The 24114-nt window shown below is 42.2% G+C and overlaps 1 protein-coding gene across 3 annotated transcripts in view; it reads left to right on the forward strand.

Moving 5' to 3' along the window:
- The window catches only part of PRKAR1B (protein kinase cAMP-dependent type I regulatory subunit beta), a 168604-nt gene that overhangs the window by 130769 nt on the left and 13721 nt on the right, over positions 1-24114 (forward strand). For all 3 annotated transcript variants that reach the window (XM_072120471.1, XM_072120472.1, XM_072120473.1), the window contains 3 exons: positions 1832-1990; positions 9027-9087; positions 17850-17971. In XM_072120471.1, the coding sequence (XP_071976572.1) occupies positions 1832-1990; positions 9027-9087; positions 17850-17971 (342 nt within the window). The remainder of the gene's footprint in view (positions 1-1831; positions 1991-9026; positions 9088-17849; positions 17972-24114) is intronic.

Consider the following 24114-nt stretch of genomic DNA (forward strand, 5'->3'; position numbering starts at 1 on the left):
TTTAGGGGTTTGTAATATCATGATGAATGTTTTAGATGTATGTTTTCTATGGCTGGATGGTGAACCACCAGAAATAATTACTTTGGTAAGCTCTGTTACTCCAGTTCACAATACCTCCCTTAGGCCCAAGGTACTCCAGTCTGACAATTCTTGCTAAAATGCCCAATCTGTCAATCCCTTTTTTAGGCCCAGTGTAAGCCAGTCTGACAATCTCTCCGGTAGGCCAGTGTAACCCAGCCTGACATTCCCCCTGTAAGGCCTAGTGTAACCTAGATGACCAGTCCATCCCCTATGGCCCAATGTACTCACATGTAACAATCCATCCTCTATGGCCCAAAGTACTCCAGTTTGATGATGCCTTCCCTGTGGCCCAATGTACTCCAGTCTGACAATCTTTCCACTGTGGCCCAACATACCCCAGTCGAACAATCCCCCTGCTTAGGACCAATGTGCCCAAATCTGACAGTCCCTTCCTTTAGTCCTGTGTATCCCAGTGTGAAAATCCTACTAAAAGAGCCAATGTTCCTCATCCTGACAATCCCTCCCGTGAGGCCCAATGTACCCCAATCTGACAATCCCTCCCGTGAGGCCCAATGTACCCCAGTCTGACAATCCCTTGCATAAGGCCTAATAAACCCTAATATGACAGTCTTTACATTTAGACCCAAGTTATTTCATTCTCACAATCCCTCCTTTAATACCTAAACTGGCCAAGCCTAAGTGTCACTCTTTTTAGGCCCAAGTTATACACTCTGACAATCCCTTTATTTAGACTCAAGGTATTCCAGTCTGACATCCTTTCCTTTGGAATCATACGTGTGATTGTGATCATAAGTGATCAAACAAGTGCTCCAAATGCCTGGCAAGTGCTTTCGGAAACCATGTCCACTCCCCCCAACCAAGTATGGCCATGCATTTCAGACTACTGTTGGCTGGATGAATATCTCACAGTTCTGCATAGACATGCTCAATTAACTTGACTGAGAATAAAAAGTTGTGATACAACAACCCAATCCTTTGCTACTGGACATCTTTCATTGTGGAAGAGTTTTTAGGCCTTCATACACATTAGGTGGTGTTTAGCTGACATTCATACAACATGTATGACCTGCTTGATTATTTGAACTTTTCTTAGACCCTCAGATAAAGCAAAATCTCAAAATAATCGATCTATTTTATTGCCAAAAATATCTTCATCTCAACCTTTCAATTCTGTGTTTGGTTTCCCGACTGACCATCAATAAAATTGAGTGATAGCTTGTTTCTCAGGCATTGTCCCACGAGGTGGTTGACTTTTTAAAAAATTAGGCTGGAAGCCCAAGTATTTTAAGGTTAATCGGTTTAGGATAAAGAAATGGACTTGGAGGAACAAAGACAAGGTCTCATCAAAGGCCACCTCAGCCTGTCTTCTTCACTTCACAAGGTTGCTTTTCCCCTGCCACCCTCATTACTGCTATCAACACGTCTTCTTGCTTTTAGGTTTGACAGGTGTAATAAAAGGTCAGAGTTGTGACAGTTCTGCTTGTCGATTCTCTGAGTGTCCAGCTCTAGCTTGAAAAATTACCTAGGCCTAGTGAGCCACAGGAGCTGAAAATTCCCAGGGGTAAATACAACCATTGTAGTAGAGCATCAAGTCCTGAAACTCGAGCCTCAAAGTATGTTGTAGAGCTTTTGTGACCAAGTGAGGAAACTATTAGGCTATTGTTTGTGCCCCTATTCTTCTTCGTCAATTCATTAGAAAAAGATTATTAATAGGTTTGGAGATAACCAAAGACATTGGTTAAAAGCAAACAATTTCCTGCCAGTTAACCCTTTTATCTATTATCTTCAGGTCTACGTGAATGGAGAATGGGTCACCAGCATCGGGGAAGGAGGAAGCTTTGGAGAACTTGCATTAATCTATGGCACCCCAAGAGCTGCAACCGTCAAGGCCAAAACAGATCTTAAGTTATGGGGCATCGATCGGGATAGCTATAGACGTATTCTCATGGTGAGTTGGGTTCTTGGGGCCTAAGGAGCACCTTTTTAGTCCAGTTTCAGACAATCTCTTGACATAAAGTTTTTACAAAAACATAATGTAGACCCCTTTTGTCATTAGAATCACATTCCCGTCATTGCTTTTGCATCAGTCAGGTGTCTATTGTCTAAATCCCTAAAGAAACATGGAGTATTTTATGTAACGAGAGTTTACGAAAGCCTTGATTATGTCCATATATCATGGGACCTGTAGTAAAGTGAAAGTTGGCAAATACAACGTAGCTATTAATATATTTCACAAACATGTGTCAGTGGATTACCAGAAGTGTAGTCATTCCTTTTTATGATCCAAATTATATTTTGGGATAACTCATTTAGAAAACCCAGAAATACCCCTGCCCCTGTTGCTTTTTGGTAAACAAGGAGAAGATGTCCTCATATGGTTCAAAAACAGTGACCATGAATGAATAACGCTGGGTGCACATTGTTTGACCGGCTGCTTTTGATCCTTGGTGGCTCTCATCTACATTAGATGCTTCACCAGTCCTGGTAAAATTTACAGGTTCAACTAACATTTTAAGGGTGTTTGGTGTTATGCTTATCTTGGAAGTAATTGGGTTGGTTGTAGGAGTATCAACTAGCTCTAAGTAGAAAACGTCAGCTCCTCTGCTTGTCTGATGAGCTTCTAAAATGACTTCTAAAATCAAATGGAATGAGGCAGACCCTAAATGACTAGATCATCTTACAAATTATCTGAATTAAGTCATATAAATGCATTCATTTAACAGCCATCCAATTGATGATGAAGGTAATGGTAGTTATGTAGAAATGTGAGGACTAAGTATGAAGAAGAAGAAATATGAAGTAGGGAAATATGCTGAACCCAACATGATCATATTTCAAGACATCAGTTTTTGCATGGAAGAAGATGATAGACCCCCCCTATATGATGAATGTAAACTCCCAAGGGTATCGTCTTGGTCTTGAAGCTTAAGTAATATACAACATTTTTCCAGAGCAGTGCTGTCTTGCTGTCTGGTAATGGAGGTGTAGGTGAACAACATAAAATGAGTGGTCCAGGTTCCAAAAAGCTTATTAAACCCCTGGGAATAGCCTACAATATATAAGGATTATGGCCCATTTCCTCTTCCCGTTGATCCAGAAATGGTCAACCTAATCTATCTTTACATGCTTACGCCATTTTAACATTGCCTGTCACCAATAAGTTGAAAAATTGGTCAAGTACCATATTGTTGGCATCATGACGTGGCCCAGAACTACAGTGACCATATTATAACCACTTGACCTCCATGTTCAATAATTGGCTACAAGAGTCACATTGAATACTGGGAGGACCACCAAAGAGGCATTGATGGACTTCCAGAGGAATTGAGTGATAAGTAATGTTCTTTTTTGCTTACTACAGGTTATTTCCAGAGCATTTTTAGAACTATTTAGACAAACCCTTTAGCATATTCGATGCATTCGATGCACGAATAAAGGATATTTTAGACCATTTGGAGACTTGCGCTGTAATCCATTTGTTTTTAGTTCAAGTTTACCCCTGCCTGGGTAGTTCCGTGAACGCAACCCTGTGGTCGTCAGCATTGAAGTGAGTAGAGCCGACACGTACTTTCTTAGTTAATCCATGTCTCCACCAAATAGACAGAGTAAGGTGATCTGGCAATCAAACAACTGCTCCAACATCTTCACACCGTTGGAATAACTTCCTAGTAAAATCTTACAATGGAAAACTCAACTTTGTCCAATTTCAGATATTTGTCATATGTCTTAAAGCAGTCTGTCAAGATCAGTTCCACTTAGCACGATCACAATGTTGTAATAGCCCATGAATGTAATACGCTAAGCGATTTGTGTTATAAATAGCCAGGAGTCTTGAAGCCTTGTGGTTGGCAGAGTAAATCGGAGCAGGATTATCAGTAGACAGGAGAAGAATTCTGAGACGCTCGAGTCAATTCGGAGCCCAGAGTTCCCCTTAGCGTGCTCGGAGTCTGCAAAAAGCTGCAAAAATATGTCACAAGATGACTACATTAAATCCACAGCAAACAAGTGGGCAGTTCACTTGTCATACCCGTCTAACTCTGGTGTTGGCCTCTTTTTGAACCAGGACAGAGGGTCCTATTCATCAACCTGCCATGCATACTCACCTGTAATCAGAAACCCAACTTCCCCCAGTCCCGAGCTCTTCATGGCCTAATTTTATGCTCAGTCACAGCACTGTGCACAGTTAAAAAGTGGCTATGGGTTTCTCACGACTGATTAGCGGGGAAGGGGGGGGGGGGGGTTTCACACCGTTAATACCTCCTGGAAAAATATCTACCTTCTCATCATAATTTGTCTGGAAATGTTCGGTTACACAGGTGGTAAACAAAGTAAAAAAAAAATAATGACAAAACTTTAGATTTCACCCAATCACGGATTGGACCTTATGGTTTATTCATTGATTGGCTTTGCATTTCAATGTCAGAAGCTGGATGTGGAAACATCTGATATCGTAGCTTTACAAATTCCATCCTGGGATTGGACAACATGTTTTTGAGGTCTAGGTTGTGGGCTTAGGATGTATAACATTTTACACATTTTCCAGTCATTACTTGTATAAAACTAGAAAGGATATACTGTATTATACGAGCTTCCTAAACTTGCACTTGACTCTCTCTACTTTAGTGGTAGAGCCCTAAACTTTCCATCTTCAGCTAAAATATGCAAAGTTTTCCAGGATGGGATAAGGAAAAGCAGACCTTTTTTAGCTACCTCGTAAGGAAGCTTGACATCAAGCATGACCTACAAGAAGCCTTATGACATGATGTGGGATTAAAACCAAACCAGTATATCTATTCCTGTAGGAACAGACTCCCAACTGTAGACAGTGCTGTTTTGACCTGAGTTGGGTCTCCTCAGTACAGCGTAGGGAACTGGTTCGGCTGTGAGAGGCTTGCGACTAGGGTCGGAAGTGAGTTCTTCTTACTTCCCGACCCATCTACAGCTTATGCTGAGATGCTAATTTCATGCAAATGATAATAAGTCCCATTTATTTGTGGATTTTCATGCATATACTCTTTCATTTATGTGTGATATGTGGTTGGAAAGTGACACCTTGTCTTCATGGTTCCACCATTTACTAAAAATATTTTTCCCAAAGTCGAGTCAACTTGGAAATTTCCAGCTTTGCTTATAGCTGTGGTTATGGACTTCTGATACAGTTACATAGTATGTCGTGGGCGTAGCTGTTTCATAATTTTAAAACTCTTGACAATCTCTACTTTTTAGAAGGTTCCTTTGACAAAAAAGTTTACAACACCAGTGCCATGAAGAAGACACCAAAACACGTTGGCCGTTCCTCTTATCAATAAAGTGAGGAAACCTCCGTCTCTTCTTCTTTACTGGCGACCCTCCAGTGGTTGTTTTCATTCTTGTATCGTTCAACCATGTATCACAATTGGAAACCAACAGGAGAGGTCAAGTCCTCCAAAAAGAGAAATGCTCTTTGGCCGAGAGGAGAACATCCTGTACAATGGACCCCATCTGAACCATGGTTCCCCAAGACCGGTCAATTTATGTCTAAAGTAGTTGGATCCAACCAAATACAATAACTTTTTGAAGACAATTGTGACCCCGGATGAATAGAAAAGGATCGTTGTTCATGTTGAGGTGAAGTCCTGGTTCTCACCTCTGGGTATGGACCTGATTGACTGACACTTGGCAAGGACAGTTAGATACTTGGTATTTTTTCTTGGCATCGTTTCTGAAGAACTTATCCCACAGCGCAGCCAAGCTTTGAAGATAATCTAAGCTCACAATCTCTGTTACATAGATACCTTCACACTGTGCCATATGACACAGGATTGCTGGCCTAAGCCATATTTAGTACGAGTTCTTCACGACGCATCCTCTCAGAGAGTGCATGTGTTAACACTACAAGTGCTGTACATTTGGAAAATTGGGAGGTGGGGCAGGGGAGATCATATTTGTGTCCTACTACAACTTCTTTGAAATGTCTTGCAATGTTAGCACCTAATAGATCAACTTATAGCTCCTATTAGAATCTTCTTTACTTAATGGGGTTGCCTGGCTTAGAAAAGCAAATTCTTATAGCCTATAGCAGTGATGGCAAACCTTTTAGACACCGAGTGCCCAAACTACAACGAAAACCCACCCAAGTGCCAATGCAACAATTCAAGCAGCAACTTATTACTACCTGCCGTGTCACAGGTTTAAATTGTATAGGCACTTGAGGACACCAATACAGTAGAAAGAAGGAGAAAAAGTTTGGATTATCATTGTAGCTTCCTTCTAGGGTCCTGGACTGCCTGGAACTGCAAGAGGCCTTGAGTCCTGTCTGGCGAACCCTGCGCTGGGGTGATGGTGATGGTGCCCATATAGAGGGCTCTGAGTGCCACCTCTGGCACCCGTGCCATAGGTTCGCCACCACTGGCCTATAGCCTTCTGAGTTCATAAGGAGAGGTCCCTAGTCCAGAATTATAGCAACAGCAGCTTCTATAGGGGACACACGGTGGCAACGGGTAAAGGCAGAATCAATGGTGGCGCCAATACTATAGGAAAATGGGGGACCCTTGTTCCTTTCAAGTGAATGAAACGATTTGTCATACACACAGTCTTTCCATTTGCTTCTTTGGGACTACTATATGCTGAAGCACTCGATATAGGATAGGAGATGACTTAAAATTATTAGAAAACCCCTTAAAAGCTAAAATTGGGTGCAACACAATTACATTTGCAGTTGATCTATCTATTCCTATCCCATCTTTCATTATGTGGCTTTCCTACCACTTAATGCATCTTTCCATTGTTTTCTTTCTCGTGAGTGTCACCTTCCTGACCAATTAATTCAGCTCCAAAATCTGCATTGATACATTGAAGCTTTTTTTTTTTTTTTTTTGCCCCGAAGGACTTTTAAGAAGCTTAGTATGGGGGGTCTTGAGAGATCCAGTTGTCTTAAGCCTCTTAAAATCTAAAAGCATTCCTGCCCTATTTATAGTCGGGTCACTTGCCTCCTATGTCCAGACAACAGTGGGGAGTATCACCACCAAATTTTTTTTTTTGGGCCAAATGAACCTTACTGATCTCTGTTCTGTAACACATAGATTATATGAAGTCTTGATGGGACTGTGTGAAAGATCTACTTTATTGGGCTTGAAGATCATGAGACTTGGTCTACTGCTACCCTCTGGTTTTTTGGCATCCTTTGGGCGCTTTTATAAACACGTTGCACAAATAATATCAAGTAGGCATGGAGTAAAATAAGATGACTTGGTGAATTTTACAATGATAGGTAAAAATTTGATTACCGTAGTAAATTATTTTTGGATTTTTTTTTTTTTTTTTTTAGCCAATCTAATTTCAAAACTTTCTGTGATAGAATTCAACATGTTGGACTCATCATTGTACATATGGCAGTTCTTTAGGCTAACACACACGTTCCTTGTTTTTGGATCTTCCTTCTTAAAGTGCAAGCTGTGAAAAATAGAAGTAAATGTCCGTTTCTTCACAGCCAAGAATCAGCACATTTGTGTACAGGAAATCTAAGATTGTCATTGAGCATACGTGGCTTGTGCTTCTATAGAGGCTGATACATTATATTGCTGATACAGAAATGTCCACCAACCCCATTGAGGTAAATGAAGTGCGAGTTACAGACACAATTATATTTAAGAAGAACTTTCAGATCACCATTCTCCACGTCTCCTAGCAGTCGGACCAGAAACTTATCTTCGATCCTGTGGAAGAAGGATACAAATATTTGGTGGGAAAACCTCTTTAGTTATATTGCTATGTTGTGACAAAGATGGGGAAAAATCAAAATTATGAGTAAAAGCAGGCATTTCCTTCTTTGAAATTCCTCTACTTGTCCCTAAACCAGGTCAGGATGGTTGTGCCATAAACCAGGAACCAGATCTTATCATAAAACTAATTGGTCTGGGGGGGGGGGGGGTTCTACCCACCCTATTACAGAGGTGATATGTCCTGTATAGTGGTGACATTTAGATCTTGCTATACGCCTCAAATAAATATGGGGCATAATTTTGGCCATGTGCTAATAACTCCATCCACCTCTCTGCTGCTACTGCATCTAAAGCAATGGTATGGCACCTCAGCAACAGGGAGCAATGAAGCAATTCCCAAATCATTTCTACTGTCATCATCAGGGTCGTAAAAAGGACATTAACATACACCTAGCCACCATCATGGGGGGCTGGTGGAACTTTGGAATCCTTCTTCCATGGAAGTTTCACAATAGAAAATGGCCATTCTTTGGGGATCCCTAGCGGATAGATTGATTGCATATTTCTGCTTCTTCAGGCGCTAGACTTATAATGTCACGTAATGTATTGAGTTCTGTTTGTATCCCTTTTATTTTACCAAATTGTTTATTTTTTGCAATGTAAGTATATGTCTGTTTTGCTATGAACTTGGAAGAGACGTTTCCTAAATTCATAGCTTAACTGGTGAGTGTAAGGCTACATTCACACGACCGTTGGGGGACGTATAGCCATCGTATATACGTCCCCCAAAGACGGCAATGGGTGAACGGCGCAGTTCAGATCAGTACGGTGCAACACATGTGCGGCACGGTACCATTCCGTACCCGGGGAAAAGATAGGACATGCCCTATTTTTTCCCTTTTTGCGTGCCATGTATCTCTATGGAGAGGGCCGGGGGCGAGCAGCACGCACCCCCTCCTCCTCTCCCATGCGCCGACTTGATGGCAGGCACACGTGTGTGTGAATGTAGCCTAATATTCTATTTGGGCGTAGTCTAATGCTTGGTGTCTAGGGTGGAAGCTAAAATATCTTAGGTTCTGGAGGGCGGAGAACTGTCGGGGGATCACTGTGACCCGGGAGGCTCCTTTCCTGATCAAAGTCTTGACACTATATAAACCTGAATATATGTTGGATTTAAAGGGACGGTGGATTTTTTCACTCTTATTACATCACTATCATCGTGAGCTATAGTTACTGAATTGTAATGGCTGTTGTGATATGGTTTCCCTCTGTTCTTCACCACAGGGCAGTACACTGAGGAAGCGCAAGATGTATGAAGAATTCCTGAGCAAAGTCTCCATTTTGGGTCAGTATTCATGTGACGTCATTACTTTTGCTCGGTAGGAGCACATAAAGCTCAGTTACAGCAGACCACACAGCAGCCACATAAACCGGCATGGGGGTCCTACACGCTAATCATTTTATTGGTTGGTGTAAGCTCACATCTGTTCCCTAGTAGCTATCTGATCTCCCGTACCAAGTCTGAATGATTCTACATCTGTCAGGATCCGGGTTCCAAAATCCTGAGGCTTTAAAGTAGGAGGGCAAATAATCAGCGATTCTTATATAATTTTATAATTTCCAACAAATAACAAGTTATTTTTATTATTTTATTAGATAAAATACATTAAATACAATGATAAATAAAATAACCAGAATTATTTCTGAAATAAAAAAAATATTATTATTAATTTTAATCGTATAATAATCTGACATAAGAGACCTTAATGTATGGAAAAATACAAATTTTGAGACAAAATTTGGGAAATTTTTGAAATAATATCAGGATTTCAATATTTGCTGGATACAATATTCAATCTTTGTTGAATATCTGTGACATCCAGTTATCAAGAAAAAAAATCTGGATGAGTATTGCTCACAATCATGGGTCCCACTTCCCCCTTCTTCCTCACATTGTGTGACACGTTGGCCGTATGCTCCTCCTACGCTGTAGTTAAAGAGGAAACTAGAAGTGACCCGACATGACCATATGATGTTGACGTTGACCATGTGATCTTTTTTAGAAAATGCTATTTTTTAATAAAGAGGGTGACACAAGAGGCATAAGAGCTTGTATAATGGTCCAGCCATTCTATATAAGGGAACGGAATAAAATAATTTACCGTATATACTTGAGTATAAGCAGACCCGAGTATAAGCCGAGACCCCTAATTTTACCACCAAAAACTGGGAAAACTGATTGTCTTGAGTGTAAGCCGAGAGTGTAGTATACAGCCAGCCAGCCCCCATGTAGTATTCGGTCAGCCATTCCCCTGTAGTATACAGCCAGCCATCCCCCTGTACTATACAGCCATCCCCATGTAGTTTACAGCCAGCCTCAAGTAGTATACAGCCAGCCAGCCTGCCCCCTGTATGCCAAGCATACATCCGGGCACCGGAGGGTGAGTATTAAGTTTTTTCTTTTTTAATAAGCCGAGGTGAGTTTTTTCAACACATTTTTTGTGCTGAAAAACTCTGCTTATACACAAGTATATATGGTAATAAATAAAGATGCTGCTGCTTAAACCAGTCATCAGCCGCCATCTTATACACAAAGTCCAAAGCCACAGGACTGCAGAGAAGCCTGGAGCTTGGTATATATCTGGTGTTTCCTGGATAACAGACGGGAGGACGACACAGGATGTATTAGTAAAGAAAATTAAATTAAATTTAATGCAGTTAGCGAGTGTGATAGGCTGCCTAAAGAGGTGGGGTTTAAGAGCATGTTTGAGACTTTGGAGGTTGGGTATTATTCTGATAGTCCGGGGAAGGTAATTCCAGAGAATTGGTGCAGCTTGGGAGAAGTCCTAGAGACGTGTGTGAGAGGTTTGATTTAAGGAAGAGAATAATCACTAATCAATAATAAATATCACTGGCAGATTGAAGAGCATGGGTTGGGCGATAGACGAGATGAAAGAGGAGAAGTAAGGAGGTGCAGCATTATGCAGAGCTTTGTGGACGAGGGTGATTATTTTATATTGTATTCGGAAGGAGACGGGCAACCAGTGCAGTGACTGGCACAGACTTGAGGCATCTGTGTAGCGTTTGATCTTAACCCCTTAACGCTCTGCGCCACAGCTCTACGGCGCAGAGGTATAGGGGATGTATGGAGAGGGCTCACGGGCTGAGTCCTCTTCATACAAAGGTGGGGGTTTTTGCATTTTGCATAAAACCCCCACCGCTAATAACCGTGGTCGGTGCTAGCACCGATTGCGGCTATTAATCACACACCCCCCCCCCCCGTTGCCGTGGGGGCGCGGGCGCCGCCATCTTTTTTTCGATCGCCACGCCCCCGAACGTCATCGGGGGGCGGCGATCGGTTGCCATGGTAGCCTCGTGTCTTCTTTTGACCCGAGGCTATCTGGCATCTGCAGATTCGTTACAATGAGCCAGTGGCTCATTGTAATGAATGTGCTGCAAAAATGCCATATATTGCAATACAGAAGTATTGCAGTATATGGTAGCAGCGATCTGACCATCTAGGGTTAATGTACCCTAGATGGTCTAAAAGATAGTGAAAAAAAAAATAAAAAAAAAAGTTTAAAAAATAAAAAAAATGAATAAAATATTAAAACTTCAAATCACCCCCCTTTCCCTAGAACTGATATAAAACATAATAAACAGTAAAAATCACAAACATATTAGGTATCGCCACGTCCCAAAATGCCCAATCTATCAAAATATAAAAACGGTTATGGCCTGACGTGACCTCCGAGGCGGGAAATGGCGCCCAAATGTCCGAAATGCGACTTTTACACCTTGTTACATAACATAAAAAATGAAATAAAAAATGATCAAAATGTCGCACAGACCTCAAAATGGTAGCAATGAAAACGTCGCTTCATTTCGCAAAAAATGACCCCTCACACATTTCCGTGCGCCAAAGTATGAAAAAGTTATTAGCGTCAGAAGATGTACACATTCTTTTAATTTTTGAAAATGTATTAAAACACAATAAAACCTGTATAAATTTGGTATCACCGCGATCGCACCGAACCAAAGAATAAAGTAGGCGTGTTATTTGGAGCAAAGATTGAAAGTCGTAAAAACTGAGCCCACAAGAACGTGAGGCACGTGCGTTTTTTTTTTCAATTTTTCCACATTTGGAATTTTTTTTCAGCTTCGCAGTACACGGCATGTTAAAATAAATAATATTACGGGAAAGTAAAATTTGTTACGCACAAAATAAGCCCTCACACAGGTCTGTACATGTAAAAATGAAAAAGTTATGGGTTTTTGAAGTTGGAGAGCGAGAAATGAGCTGAAAAACCCTCCGTCCTTAAGGGGTTAAAGATGAGCCGGCTGCTGTATTAAGGATAGATTTTAGAGAAAAGAGTTTAGCAAGTGGAAGACCGGTTAGTAGGGAGTTACAGCAGTCTAGTCAAGAGTGAATTAGAGCAACAATTAGAATTTTAGAGGTTTCAATGGTAAGAAATGGGCAGATTCTAGAGATGTTTCTTTTTTAAGTGGAAATAAAAATGTGATAGGCTACAGGTTGCAGCGTTCATTACCTGTGCCCCTGCTTGTCTCTGCTTCTTGACCTGGAGGAAGTGGCCACTTATTCGGCAGTAGCCTGGACCGAATACTGCATTATCAGCATTAACAGGAAGCAGAGCAGTGGGGTCCTAGACTGTATTATAACAGGACCAGCAGGTGATCAGTAATGGGTAATGTTATTAATAACCACTATTGATTGCCCCTTTGACATGGAAGCAGTTTCTCGTTTACAATTTCAGGATGAATCATAGAGAATTGGTACAAAGTACTAAGAAATAATGCAGCACAATTACTTCCTAATAGTGTCAAAAATAGAGGATCTTTCTAAAGGGACAATGTCATCAGATTTAACCCAATTAAACTACCAGTCCCCTCAGGTAGAGTATCAAATGTCCTTTCTAGCGTTCCCTCTTTTATGTGAAATCTCACCCATTTACCTGTATAAAATCTCCTCCTAAGAGAAAATGAGCAGAGAACATTTATTACCGCTTTTACTGGCCCTTCATACGCCCCTATTTTCAGTTTTATGGAAACTAGAAATAAGCTGCTGGTGTCATATTAAAGATAAGAATCTAATCTTTCACATCACATTAGACCTATGGATCTGTGAGCTACAGAACTGGAAATACAGACAGTAAAAGATATAGGTAAGAATTGAATGCAGGTCACGTTTCCAACTAAGTCTTTAACTGCCTCAGAACCACAAACCTGATGTGTTCTGAAAAATGAGATTCTTATCTTTAATATGACTCCATCAAAACATTTCTAGGCGCAATAGAACCAGAGATAGTGACATCTGAAGAAACTCTCTCCTTGAAGCCTCTAAACGTGATTCATCTCAAAATATGACTCTTCTCTGCTCATTTTTATGTGACTATATAGGTAATTTATAGGTAAACAGGTAAGATGTCATATAAAATAGGGAATTCTAGAAAGAACATTTTATCCCCTACCAGAGGGGGCTGGTAGCTTAATGGGGTAAAAGATTTTTGTTATCTTAACATATGAGCCTGATAATCATCGGCAGTTTGACAGATCAGAGAAAGCAAAAATCTAAATAGAGAATTACACAGAAAAATTAGGTTCTAAGAACAGAATGTTGGGAATTCTCATGAATCGGCCAAAACACAACGCAAAAAACGGGAAGCGGAGTTAGTCATGTGTTCATTTTGTTCATTGCGCCGTACATTATGATATTCCTAGAAATAACTTCCCTCAACTTATTTCAAGAAATTGTATCACTCAAAGGATATAATTAATAGTTTTAGTTCAGTTTACAGTTATTTTAATAATTTAGCAAAAATATCAAACACTTATTTAGTTCAAAAATGCATCAATGGGGATGTATTGACCCTCTGGGAATGAAGGTAATTATTGTCATTACCCCCAGTGACTTCACCCCCTCCCCTCCTCGTCATCTGATCAATCACCATTAACCAAAGACAACTACCTGATAAGTGGTGCAGCCCCGGCCATTACCACCGGCCTCTAATTGCCCCGCAGAAGGATTTGCATTACTGATTACATTAGGTTACATGTTACCAAATACGTCAGAGCAAACAAAACATCAATGCGTCCACTGCCCAAGGAGCAAACAATCCTCTCCCCGAGCTCCGTCATGCCGGCTGACGTGAATAATTCCAGGAATATATATTCTTGAACTTCTCAAACGGTTCAAGCAAAAACTCTCCACAAAAACTTTTCATGTTTTGACTAATGACTAATAAATCATGATTAAGTCTTAAGCTGGGACTTTACTATTACTTGTCTAAACACCCCCAAAAATACCAGGACGTGAGTGTATCCCGGATATGTCACCTTGGTCCGAAAAAAACCATTGCACCTGTGTTTATGAACCATTACTGGACCTGTCCCGGGGAATGTGGGCAGTGACTACCAGCGATATGTTACCACCTGTCTGTAGCACAATGTGCAGTGCAAGACATGAAGGGTCTAGGCTTAGGGGTTACCAGAACTTTAGTATTATTCATTCACACAACTATCCTCCAATGACTTTATTATCACCCCCTTCACAGCCCTAGACCACCGAGGACAATAGTAACAATAGTATTACCTCCTTCATTGCCCTAGAACTCAAGTGATTTTTATCATTTCCCCATCTAATGTCCCCCCTTATGGCCCTAGACCTCCAAGGGCTATATTATTACCCTTTTCATTGCCCTAGATCTCCTGGGACCTTATTATTACCCCTTTACTGCCCTATATGCCTAAGGTCTTTAATGTTACCCCCTTCACAGCCCTAGACCACCAAAGACTTTATTATTACCCCCTTCACTGCCCTACAACTCTATTGACTTTATTATTGCCCCCTTTACTGCCCTAGATCACCAAGGTCTTTGTTAATAGCCTCTTCACAGCCCTAGACCCTCAAGGAGTTTATTGTGACCCACTTCACAGACCCAGACCTTCACTGCCGAAGACCCCTAAGGACTTTCCCCATCACTGATTTCGACCATCATGACCATAATTATTATTCCTCTCACTGCCATAGATCACCTACTACAGGCGGTCCCCTACTTAAGGACACCCGACTTGCAGACAACCCATAGTTACAGACAGACCCCTTTGACCTCTGGTGAAGCTGTCAGGAAGCTTTATTATAGTCCCAGACTGCAATGATCAGCTGTAAGGTGTCTGTAATGAAGATTTATTGATCATCCTTGGTCCCATTACAGCAAAAAATGTTTAAACTCCAATTGTCACTGGGGCCAAAATTTTTTTTGTCTGGATCTACAATGATAAAATATACAGTTTCGACTTGCATACAAATTCAACTTAAGAACAAACCTCCGGACATTATCTTGTACGTAACCCGGGGACTGCCTGTACTTTATCATTAGGCCTAGAGCTTTGGTGGTCTAGGCCTTCGAAAAGAATTTTCATAAAGCCTTGGTCTAAGGTAATACTAATAATTCCATTTATTGCCCTAGACCACCAGGGACTTTATCATTATTATATTTGCTTCTCTACACCAGTTATGACTGTATCATTATCCCCTTCACTGCCCTGTCCCATCCAGGGCTTTATGATTATCTCCCTCACTGCCATAGATCACCAGAACCGTTATCATTATCCTCTTCACTGCCCAGGACATCCAGGATCATTATTCCTTATGCCTATCTAGACCTCCAACGCCCGAATCATTATCCCAGGGACTTTACTATGATTTCCTTCACTGCCCTAGACCACCAGGGACTTTGCTATGATTCCCTTCACTGCCCTGGATCACCTGGGACTGTATCTGTATCCTATTTACTACCTTCAATAGCATGTGGTATTATCATAATTCTTGTTAGTGGTCTTGAGCCCTTGGGTTTTGTAAAAGCAAATTTACTACTGCAACCCTGTATGTATCGACCTGTATCCTGAGCCGCTAACTATGGACGTTTCTATGGTCCTTGGGTGCTGACTGCTGGATACCAGGAATATACATCAAGATCTAACGTCTTACAGTGGCTTCCACAAGTCATCCTTCTCCAGAACTGTCCCCAGTGGTGACTCGACACTTCACCTCAAGTTGACATTGAGTAGAATCTTATAATATCTTGGAAAATATAAATACCTCTGTTTTCCGAGCTAAGGGTCATTTAAGGTCACCAATATTTGAACCGGTGATGAGGGTCAGGGGATCCAGGCAGATTATTATACAGGTGACAGATCCAGAAGAAGACTTCCTTCTATAGGAGTCACACTGGAGAAAAGTAGTTCTCAATTTCAAATAATTGGGAGCTGAACTGCAGTACCTTGACTTGACCACTATAGCGAGCAGGGCCTAATAATTTCAGGTCTATCCCGTTTAAAGCACCAGAGACTGACTGGAAATGCTGTTACAGGGTCTGGTTATTTGACCTCAACCATTCTAACAGGGGTGACTTAAAGGGATTGTCTGTAACTAATTATTTTCCAGAATTTCTGGGCAAACTCCTTTAAATTCTCTTAGAAAACGTCTTCCACGCTCGTTCCAGTGATCTCCCAGAATTGACCATTTCTCAGAACCAGTAAGAGGCGATAATTGACTTTTTACATTTTCCTTCTGAACAGCTGCAGCAGTGAAAGGGAAACTCCTTATAAAATCCTATTATGTATGGCCAATGGAGGCGCAAACCTTCGGCTCCAGAGCTGTTGATAGCCTGCCAGGGATAGCTTCTCCGCTGAAAACTTTCTGAAGTGTTTATCATCTGCCATGACACCATAAATACCACTTTCAGTCTAGTAGCATTTTTTTGATGAACCCTGGGTGGGGGATAGAGTTTTACATCTAATATTTTTTTCAGATTTGCAGATTTATTTGTTACCTGCAATGGGTTGTGCAGGATAAGACAAACAATGGTTGCTTTGTTACAAAATAGCGCCCCACCTGTCCACAGGTTGTATTTGTTATTGCAGCTCTGCGCCATTTCATTACCAGACGCAACCTGTAGATACATGTGGCGCTGTATCTAGAAGAAGGCGATCATTTAATGTGTGAGATCCCAAAGATCAATGGAGCCTCACATGGTAGAAGGATGCACATTGTCCCAGGAGGGTTGTTAAATAAACATCTTGCCTTGGGAGTTGTGGGATGCCAACCCATGTATTCAGTATATGCTTTAAAGGGAACCTATTCTAGGATTTTACAAGTAGAGATGAGTGAACCAGAAGTTTCCTCTATATGTGTTCTGTGTGACACGGACATGTCGGCCAAACAGCCAACCCGGCAATTTTTATGCCCCTTTTTACTAGCCATGGACACCCCTGACTAATCATAACCATGGTTAGTTTCTATAGGCGTCAATTAGCCGGATTGGTTGCTTGACTCGAATCCAGTGATATGTCAGGGTCATGCACGACGCATGCGAGCCCCAAATGCAAACTATGGGGCTCATTTACTAAGGGTCCGCGGAGCACAATTTCGTCAGGTTTCCCTGCGGTTTCCGTTTTGTGCCGCATTTAACAGGGGATTTGGGCGCACGCGATAGGATTTTGTTGCATCGGCGTGGGCTTACACTCGACACAAATCGGGGGGCGGGCCGCCGGGCTACGCGCGGGAGTTAACATTTCGAATTGTGTAGCAAGACACGCACTTACAAGCACCGAGAAGAAGAAGGTGAACTCTGGCGGACCTCGGCGCAGAAGCAACGGATGCAGGAACTCGGGCGCACGAGCTTCATGGAACGTGCCAGACTTTATCTTCGTGCCAGACTTTATCTTACAGCATTTTCTTAGTATATCACCGGTAAATGTTCGTCACAACTCTTCAATTAGTCATATTTCACTAGCGGCATAATCTGACATGTGGCTTCACGAGATGGACAACTGCATGCTAGGTCATTTTGGGGGCTCCGCCTCCTTCCTCAGGCATCTCTCCGATCATCTCTACCCTCAAGTCATCACAAAGCCTTCTCACCACCCAGGATTTCATGCCCAATCTATTGTTCCCTGGGGGAAACAAGCTGCTATGAGACAAATATTGACCGGTTGAGTTTTGTTCCAACATCCATCCAACGTGTATGTATGTCCACCATGGTGTCTCCTGTAGTCACCCTTGTTCCCCACATATTTCCATTGCAGAATCCCTCGATAAATGGGAGCGCCTGACCGTGGCCGATGCCCTAGAACCCGTGCAGTTCGAAGATGGAGAAAAAATTGTGGTTCAAGGAGAACCGGGAGATGACTTCTTCATTATTACCGAGGTCAGTGTACACAGATGTGTATTTTATCATCCCGTCACAATCATAACATGGGGACAGAATACCCCAATGTGTGAAATGACACCCACCAATGGTGTGCCAAGGATCTCTTTCACAGAATCTGGGACACAGTAGTCCTGTACAATCTGATTTCAGGCAATGCCATATAAATAGTAAGTGATAAAAGACCGTATCACACCGTGATCTAGAATGATCCTATCAGTGAAAGACGATCACCGTGATTTATAACTGACCATGGGGATATATAAAGTAATAACCAATCCTTCTATTACCCACATGACCCTCACCTCCAGGTATAAGGTCATAGATCTGATATTCTTTCCATGTTTTGATGAAATTGATAATAAATATACATGTCAGAACCATGGACAGGGAAGTCATTACTGTAGATTTTGCTTTGCAGGAGCACGAACTTGACATTTACTTTCCCAATTTTCCTGGATTTTGGGCTCTGGTCACATGACATTTCTGCTATGTAGCCCATTAGCGGTCTATATATTGATTTGTGGGTGTGTGACCATGTCCCAGGGGTTATTTTCTGTGTATTTTTGGCCCAAATAATATAAAATAATGGGGGATTTTGTCCTAAGCATGATAGAGAGGACGTAAATACTCATAATAAGCAGCTGCGATAGCGGTTTATTGTAAGGCCAATACCCTGGCTGATGATCTGTTATATATTTCAGGTACATTACAAGGATCTGGGTTTAATGAAAATTGTGCAGCTTGAGCCTCTATGGTGTATCAGCACTTTGGTCATAAGGTGCACGTTTCTAACCCGTTCTACTATAAATATAGCAATGACTAAGACCATGTACACAACCTAAGGTAGTCATTTCTTCTTATACCGTTCCAAGTGTGGGATTGTCTTAAGGGGGAAGGGCGGGGGATCTCCAGAATTAATGGCCATGGTATGAATGATTATGATGTGATTTGGCAGTCGGTGCCAGTTTTTAGAGGAACCGTTCCCTCACCAACTTTAGAGGTTCCCGCGATCCACCCCATTTCCATGGATATAAGAGCAACACAGGCTGGCAGAGAGAGAACTGATGTGGCATGGCTCCAAATTTCAACAGCTGTTCCATTAGGAGAAGAAAAAAAAAAGTTGGTAACTATTTATGTACATTGCCAATTTTCCACGCTGCTTTATCTCTTGATGAGGCGCCTCGTGTTGAGGAAAGGGAAAGAAATCTGTGAACACTTGTACGTCCTTCGCAGAGCCGGGAAGCCAACGATCACCGTAGGCCGGAGCACATTTTGATCAAGCGAATGACCTGAGTACCTGATAAAGATGATCTCATAAGAGCTGAATCTGTAATAAGAAACATGTTGGAGCTTGCGGAAAGATGTTGATACAAGAGCATTCTTAGATCATGAGTCTTTCTGAAGCTAATGGCTTGCAGACTTCTGTATAAGAAGAAGCGGGAGTCTCCAGGGTTCATCGTCGGTGGAATCCTGTGTTTGAATGGAGATTAAATGTCTTGAGTCCCGTCACTTACAAGGCGGATCATGGGAAGGTGGTTTGACGATGTCAGGGAAGAACATTGGATTCCTCTAGTGAATGGAGTTGGCAGGAACATCAGTCATTGTGGAAGATGTAATATTTATTTCAGGCAGGGATTATTTATTTGAACATGGACTTTATGAATATTTCAAGATATCAAAGCGAGATGGTTTAGTAGGTGGTAAGTGCCTCACATTGGGCACATTGATAAAATCAGGCTCACACTAATTCAGATCTGATTACAATGAAGTACTACATATGTGGGATAACCATAGGAGGTTTACAGAAGTCAAAGCAACCCTTGAAACAATGATACCTTTAATAACTGTTGGCTACCTTTTTGCTCAACTAAGCCACCCCCGGCCATACCGTATATACTTGAGTATAAGCTGAGGTACCTAATTTTAACTAAAAAAAACTGGGAAAACCTATTGACTTGAGTATAAGCCTAGGGTGGGAGATGCATTGGTCGCTCTCTAATATAAAACCAGCCAGCCCCTTGCTCCCTAGTATATAGCCAGCCCATGCCCTCTAGTATATAGCCAGCCAGCCCATGCTCCCCATTATATAGCCATCCAGCCCATGCCCTAGAATATAACCATCCTGCCCAAACCCCTAACAGTATATAGCCAGCCAGCCCATGTTCCCCATCATATAGCCAGTCAGCCCATGACCCCCAGTAAATAGCCAGCCTGCCCATGCCCCTTAGTAAATAACCAGCCAGCCCATACCACCCAGTATATAGCCAACCCATGACCCCTAGTATGTAGCCAGCCGCCCCTGCTCCCAGTATTTAGCCAGCCTGCCCATGCACCCCATTATATAGCCAGCCCATGCCCTCTAGTATATAGCCAGCCAGCCCATGCCCTCTAGTATATAGCTAGCCAGCCCATGCTCACCATTATATAGCCATCCAGCCCATGCCCCTAGAATATAACCATCCTGCCCAAACCCCTAACAGTATATAGCCTGCCAGCCCATGTTCCCCATCATATAGCCAGTCAGCCCATGACCCCCAGTAAATAGCCAGCCTGCCCATGCCCCTTAGTAAATAACCAGCCAGCCCATACCCCCCAGTATATAGCCAACCCATGACCCCTAGTATGTAGCCAGCCGCCCCTGCTCCCAGTATTTAGCCAGCCTGCCCATACACCCCATTATATAGCCAGCCAATGCCCCCTAGTATATAGCCATCCCATGCCCCCTGTATATAGCCAGCCTATGACCCCTAGTATATAGCCAGCCCCTTCTCCCAGTATATAGTTAGCCAACCCATGCCCCCTACTATATAGCCAACCCCTGCCCCCAGTATATAGCCAGCCAATGCCCCCAGTATATAGCCAGTCCATGACCTTCGTATAAAGCCAGCCCATGCCCCCTAGTATATAGCCAGCAGCCCCTGCTTCCAGTATATAGCTAGCCCTCTGCCCGCAGTATGGCCAGCCTTTAAGAAAACCCTCTGTACCCGCCTTTCTGCCACCCGCTCTTCTTTCTTTCGGTTCTCTGGCTCCCTGTGCGCTGCCGGGGGACACACCATGACCTCAGCCGAACTCTTTCTAGTCCCAGGTCTTTTGTATATCTATCCCCAAAAACTGATGCTAACACCACTAACCCTCCTTATTCCTAAGCATATACCCAATGGAAATCCTAATCTGCACACAGTGTCTAACATAAAAACAGGAGTGCTCTTGGACCCTGAGAGAAAAACGCCCAACACATACGGAATCAAAAATAATACCTACAAAAAAAAAACTCAGACACTGTACACAATATTTAGCTGCTTTTCGACATCTTCTTAAAAACCTCCAATCAGACATGACATAACTGTAAGGCAATTGAATTGAAGGAAATCTACCACCAGGATGAAGGATTGTAAACCAATCACATGCACATACTGGTGTGTGCCCCCACTGGTAGGAACTGCTCTTCTTTTAGGTTTTTATGCCCATGTTTTTACAAAAAGGCAAGAAGGCAATTACAGAATGAAATTATGCAAATGATTAAGGGGTTCCTGGCTCCATAGCTGTTAATTGAGCTTGGAGCCCCTTAGGCACATTTGCATTATTTTTTAAGCCACTAAAAGAAGAGCAAACCCTCTCTGGGGTGGCACAAACTTGGATGTAAGTGTGCTTGGTTTACAATCCTTGATCCTTTAGCAGGAGCTTCACTATTACTTGGGATCTGCATGCTGAACAGTGTTGTATGTACTGTATACTCAGCTGCTGTGGTTAAGTAGGACCAACACATCTGGAGTGATATAAGTGTATGTAAATGTGTTGCTTCTTTTAATACTTTGAGAATCCATCCTTGGCATATCATGGCCTTTATCTGAATGAAGTCAAACTTGAATCTACGAATCCTGCTAAGCTTAGCTACCTGTTATACACTTACATTCGCAAAAACCGTGTTCCTTCATCAGTACAATGAATATCAAAGAACACGCACAAGATTCATAGGGTCCTTACCCACACATTAAGCGATGAGTAGGGTGAGATGGGCAACAACCAGAAGGCTTCCCTCGGATGGTGAGATGACATGCTATGAACCTGCTCCACTGGTGGCCATCATTGTTTTTATTTTGGAGACCACAAGAAGTTCAGGCATCACCACAACAGACATACGTGCAGTACACCATACAAGGTATTACATTCTGTGTTCAGATAAATCTAAAGCATGTATCTTCTTATTTGACTTAATTCAGGCTGCAATTAGTCCTAAGTGTCTATAACTTGCAAGGACCGAGAGAGTAGAGGGAATTTTCAGACACTTCTAGATTTGGTTTCCCAGTGCGGTTCACACAAGCAGCTCCTTCTTTCCCAGACCGGACAGATGTGGAATGTATCCGAATCCAGGGTCACGGTATTATCCCATATGAGCTTCCTGGCACAAGTAGGGAAAACTTTTAAGAGCCATGCAATGGTTATTGTCATAAAGAATTACATTCTGGCAGGCTGCAGCCACAACAGATGTACAGTCCTCAACAAAGAGATGGACAGTTTACATTATTCTGGTTTTATTTTTACTATATTTATATTCCTCTTATCTCTTGTGATGGTGTAGCCTTCTGTTGCTAAGAGGAAATGTGCTTCTTTTTAGGCTTTTTGGTGATTAATAAACTCGTAAAGACCCCAATAAATTGTGTAAAGATAAACTACCATAACGTCACTAGATATTTAAAGTGCTCGTACACATTAGAGGAACATCTCTTGAAGTTGCCAACTATTGTATGTGTATTTTGGTAAATGTTATCTGTGTATAATGTTAATCAGTCATGATGGTTTCTAACATGCCTGATCATTGTCATACTTAAAGGGGATCAATTGGTAGGGCCAAGCGCTGGCATTACAAGACCACGTAGGATGTATCATCAATAAGATCTCTACCTTCTATAGAGTTTTGAATAATTCCATGAGAAATACCCCTGGTTGAATGTTATTGCCCCAAAGCTTTGTTTAAATTGGTTGGTCTTTTGAGGAAGATAGTTATGTTTCAGAGCATTGGCCAACTGGTGGATCTTCTTGTACTTTGTTGAGTTCTTCTCACCTTGTGTCTGATCCTTTGTTCTCGCTGCGATCAAGCTTCCACCAGAGACTTCTGGCAGTGGATCCATTCTCCTACACATCAGATCACTGGTGGCTGTGTCTCCCAACTCTCTCACATGTGTTTCTCCGGAGAAAGTGCATGATCGATGAATAGAGAGGCTCTCAACCAGACTCCACCGAGAGAGGCTTACCTTCAAAGACAAAATAATCAGTCAGGCCCCATATACATTAGACAGTGGGGCTCATTTACTAAGGGTCCAAACGCCGCAATTTTCGATTTGCGCCAAACTGCCCCGGGATTTTGGCGCACGCGATCGGATTGTGGCACATCGGCGCCGGCTTCCATGCGACAGAAATCGGGGACGTGGCCGTCGGATAACCCAACGAATTTGAAAACCTGTGGAATTTAAACAGCAATTTGTGTCGCGAGATCAAGCACTCACATGCAGTGGGACGAAGAAGGTGAACTCCGGTGGACCTCGGCGCAGCAGCAACACCTGCTTTATATCGGGTGCACGACCTTAGTGAATCGCCGGCAGACCCGAATCAGTGTCGGACAATGCACCGCGGGATCGCGATTGGACCGGGTAAGTAAATCTGCCCCAGTGGCTGAACCCGCTGATTTTGTTGAACAATTTCCAACCCCTATGGGGGCTTCTACTCCCCTCTTACTTTTGAGATACACACAAAGTCATGGCTGTATGACGGGAAGGTTTAGAACAGATTTCTTTCTTTTCTAGATTGCGCCTAATAATTTCCCCATTGTGGTACAAAAAAAATGCCAAAAAGTCTAGTGAAAAATGCTCTAACACATGCAAATTTTGTCAGATTGACATATAATGACGAACCCTTATAACCGTATAGGCATACATTAAATTCTAAGTATTATTAATAACATTTGGATAACAAAAAGTCATTAAAGGGGTTGAACCAATTTTTTAATACTATCCCCTAACACGACAATGATCCATGGGACCCCACCAATCACAAAACTTGATTCCTGTACCTCTAAGTAGCAGTAGGTCACTGTGGGTGTAAAATCTGTAAGAAAATATAACATTGGCTATAGTTTTACTATC

This window comes from Engystomops pustulosus, chromosome 8 (assembly GCF_040894005.1).
Source record: "Engystomops pustulosus chromosome 8, aEngPut4.maternal, whole genome shotgun sequence".
In the NCBI taxonomy this organism is placed as follows: Eukaryota; Metazoa; Chordata; class Amphibia; order Anura; family Leptodactylidae; genus Engystomops; species Engystomops pustulosus.